Source organism: Echinococcus granulosus (genome assembly GCF_000524195.1).
Source record: "Echinococcus granulosus chromosome Unknown EG_S00077, whole genome shotgun sequence".
In the NCBI taxonomy this organism is placed as follows: domain Eukaryota; kingdom Metazoa; phylum Platyhelminthes; class Cestoda; order Cyclophyllidea; family Taeniidae; genus Echinococcus; species Echinococcus granulosus.
This window is the reverse complement of record NW_020170457.1, coordinates 331,120-335,428: the sequence shown is the minus strand read 5'-3', so window position 1 is coordinate 335,428 and position 4,309 is coordinate 331,120. Positions and strand designations below refer to the sequence as shown.

The window sequence follows — 4,309 nt, the reverse complement described above, 5'->3', positions numbered from 1 at the left end:
AATGGGTTATGAAGACCTGTGATACTGTGTCAGAGAAGAAGGGCAGAACTCCAGCCATCCAGAGCGCATGTGGTGCATTGGGATTGCCACATAAGCTCCTGTACTCGCGCATGGTTTCGCTGGATATGGTAATGCGAAGTGGACGAGTTTTTTCACAGGCCAGGAAGGAACGAATATTTGGACAAGCTTTGAGTGCAATAAGCTAGAGGCACTAATCCAGGTAACTAAAATGAGCAGTAAATTGGGTTGTGGATATTTGTTTTGATTTTTAGCGTGAATGTGAAGTACACGCAATCAGTCGTCATGCACAAACGGAAGTGTTATTTACAGTCCCACACTGAGAAGGAGGAGATGATACGAAGTCATGTTGCAAGGCAAAAGCCGCAGTCAAGGAGGACACTCTAAATGACTTAAATAATTTACCGCCTTTAACAAGCAAATGTTCATTTAGTGTGGCTGGTGCTTTGCTCTTGAAAATGAGACAGGTGGTGCTGCAAATTCATGTCGAATAGCAGTCTGAGCAGACGCCTCGCCACAATTTTCGCCTCTTCCTAGATTCCAAGGTTGTTCCATCGGCGGAGGTACTTTGCTTTTGCATAGTAAAATACATATGAGCTTTAAATGTCTTTCCGTTTTATGGTAGTTTCTTAGCCATGATAGAATAAATTTCGACTGTTCAAAGTGTTCCAGAGATAGACAGCACTTTGTTATTTTTAAATACAACGATGTGATGTTATTATGTTTTTGTTTATTGCCGCCACTTACATGTCTAAACCATAATGAATATTTAAGGAATTCCTTCTATGAATTCATCCTATTAAATTAGGCAACCCTTCACCAGATCTGTGGTGATTTGTCACTTCGGTAACCAAATAATTCTTTCCAAACAAATGTCGATACAGTCCATTTTGGGTATGAAACGCATTTCAAAGTCCAAATTTAGTCTAAAGTGCCTGTGAAGTCTCTATCTATTTCAGATCGTATATTTGGATCTCCACCTTTTTCACTGACCCACTCTATATCAAGTACCGAAATCCATCCTCTCATTCATCAAAAGCATGGAATTTGGAGGTCCACTTCAAGTTCTTTTCTGCCATTTTCCATACACCAGTAATACTATGGTGCTAAAATACGCAGATGGAAACGTGATGTTTGACATAGTACATATGCTAGACACGTGAGAGTTGGTGGCCACGTAGCCGGGGCTCTACCAGCATGTAATGTACCCATTCCTCTCAGCACAAAACTACGCTCAGTATTTATTTTGAATACCAAAAGTTCATTTTATCACACCGTTTAAAAATGTGGTTTCCCCATCTGCTTCAGTTTATGGCCAACTTATTGCCCGCGTTAACACTAGTCGAACTTCACTGATGGCACGCTGACAGTGTTTGTAAGTTTGGTTGTGGCGGTCTACTACCAACCAATGGAATAAGCATTGACTCTTGAAATCGTTAAAAAGTGCGACAAATGGAGATGAACTTTAGCGCTGCCGGCACATCTTAAATGAAACCTGCAAACAAAACGCAACAAACTCTTCTTAACTACTGCTTTTGCCTTGCACCATGAAGCATGATTTAAACTCAGCACATTATCATTTCCCCCTTTTATTTGCTTTTGTTTGTGCACGACTACTGGTTGTGTGTACTTCAAATTTACCTCTTACTACACAATTTGAATACCTAGATCACTCCTCTAGCTTATTCGCATCGAAACTGGCCCCTCTACGCCTTACTGCCTCTCGGTGAGACAACTCGTCACTTAGCATTACCTTATGACCTACCCAGTAAGAACGGATACGGAGGCCTGCTTCATTTCGTTACAAACCGTACTAGTATAGAAGGTGTAATATGAATGGATAGTGGAAATGCAAGGAAGGGTGATCATGTGGTGCAGTCTTATTATACAGGCAACACAAACCGACAGGCCGAATATGAGCAGTCTGATAACAATGGCGACGTTCGCTCAAGTCCTACTAGCTGGAACAACTCTGTGCATGTTGGCCGTGACGCAACATGCAGGGTGAGGCGGCGATTGTGCTAACCAAGACCTTTGACACAACTCGCAGATTCTTCCTCCTTCAGGGCACATCCTCCCAACCTCCTTTGAGGCAACACTGACGCACATCTCTGATGGTTAGTCACACGGAGAAACTACAGTCTTAGCAGCACCTAACCAATGGCCACATGCATGCACACCTGTGTTCAGGGACTGTTCACCACGCATGTAAGTCTTTGCACGAGACAAATGGAATGTCAGTTTTGAATGGAAAATCTCGCTTCTATGGCCTGCCCTTTGTACTTACTATCCAATGCAATGGGATGGATCTTTGTGAACTATCCACTGCGTATTCTGTGACAATGAAACGAATTGCTCGAATTGGGAGCAGTTTTTTTAATACCACGGCACTGCATCCTGCAACAACATACACGGGTACAGGAGCTTATGTGGTAATCTTACTGCAGCAAAGCGAAGATTGAATGCTTGTGAGCTGAAGCATGGAAGTGTGCTTGAAGGTACCAGATACTGGGACATCTTGAAAGTCAGTGACCTCGTAGTTGATAGGTTACGAAGAACTGTGATATTACACCGGATGTAGAGTACGAAAGGCAAGCCACTCGAGGTGCGTGTGCCACTTGGTATGTGCGACGACGAAGAAGGAGATGCGGGCAGGTGGTGGTAGATGGAGCTTTTATACAGAAATGTTAGTGGTTGACTATTCGTCAAGTGCTGATCAGGATCGCTCGGATTGCTGCTGTTGCTTACGACCACTGTTGACCTCTGTTCCGACTTCTGGAATGGTAGTCACGGTACACACGAATGGATGATTGTGCCACTTCATGGTGCAAGAGCATGTGCCCAAGCAGCAGATGTGAGAGTGTTGTGGACATCATAGGCTCGCAAACTACCTCCATGCAATTCGTTTTGTTAAATATGCAAAAGTGATGAAGAATAACAACATGCTACCCTTTGAGGCTTATCACACTTCATCTGTTGACATTTGCGTTTGGGTAGAACCATTTCGCCCAACTTTCACCATCTCCCATGCAGACGACCATCGGCGCCAACTCATGGAACCACCGCAAGTAGTGAAGACGGTGGACGGTCAAGGCGGACTTCTGCCCCTTCCTCAACTATCTTCTCTGTTCCGCCCGTTGATGTCTATATTGCAACTATTTTAACATTGATTGGAGATATAAAGTAAAATCAGACAAATCTTTATGTTACCACTCATTGAATCTTGATATAAATGTACTTATGCCTCTCGTGGCAGTTGCAAAATTACACTTTTGAGTACCTTCGCGTGAACTCATGACAATTCCATATCCCCCACTGGGGTAAAAACATTAGGCTCAAAATGGGTGTTCGATTTTGAATAATGAACTTAAGTAAGTACAGCACTCAGTCAATGCATACTCTTGACAAAGCAGTAAAGAATGCATGTCAGGTATCTGCGCACTTGAGCCGCATGTAGGTGCGGCACACGCAATGAAGCAATGAGGCAAGTCCTCAACACCGTTTTAGACATCAGTTTAGGGCAAAATTTTAATGACCTAGTAAGATTTCTTGAAAGGTGACTTCATTTTCCTGTAGCACTCGTCATACAGTGGATAGTTTGCAAAGACCTGAGGCTTTGTAACAGATGCATAAGACAGACGACAACCCAAGCTAGAGAGGTGGTCCATTTCTGCTTCGTGTAAAGCTGAAGAGGTGCATGCGGGCGTGGCAAACAGACCTTGTGTAGAGGTGAGCATGTGATTGGCAATTGGTAAGCTGTTGAACAGACTACAATTTCTCAGTGAGATCGCCCTTTACCTACAGGGGACGAGACAAGGATCTGACTTGATTCTACTTTTTAGGCAGCGAGGAGGCTGCTTGAGGAATGGGCAAAATCAACGATAGTAAGTGGTGACAACCGTCCTGTCAATTAGCTTGTCACATCTTGAGCAATGTTGGCAAGGATGTTCCATCCACTGCTACTTTTACAAAACATTGTCCCGACTGTCTGACTGTCCCACATTTGCTTTTACAATCCTAACTTATTTCACGCATGTCGAGTGGCTCTAGCAGAGCAATGCAATAGTCCCACAAAGCCACCATCATCTCACATCTTTCCTACTCATTCATTACAGACCTTCTTCCATTCAAGCATGGGTTGTCACGAAGTAGAGGAAGCTAGCACATCCTGACATAAATGGAGGTAGTGAAGACCATGGCAACAGCTCGAGTTTTCTTACAGATCGGAAGGCCACATAGCACAATATAAGGTAGGTAGGCAATGGCTCTGAGGGGATACGATATTTAGGGT

General features: G+C 43.6%; 1 protein-coding gene across 1 annotated transcript; it reads right to left on the bottom strand. All coding sequences in view use genetic code 11, as the record gives it.

Moving 5' to 3' along the window:
- Positions 1-447: 447 nt before the first annotated feature.
- EGR_07449 (hypothetical protein) lies at positions 448-2,962 on the bottom strand (the record flags this gene model as incomplete). Its single annotated transcript, XM_024496698.1, has 2 exons — positions 448-769; positions 2,910-2,962. 2 exons carry the CDS (start codon positions 2,960-2,962, stop codon positions 448-450), a joined length of 375 nt encoding a protein of 124 aa, XP_024348904.1.
- Between the last annotated feature and the right edge of the window lie 1,347 nt (positions 2,963-4,309).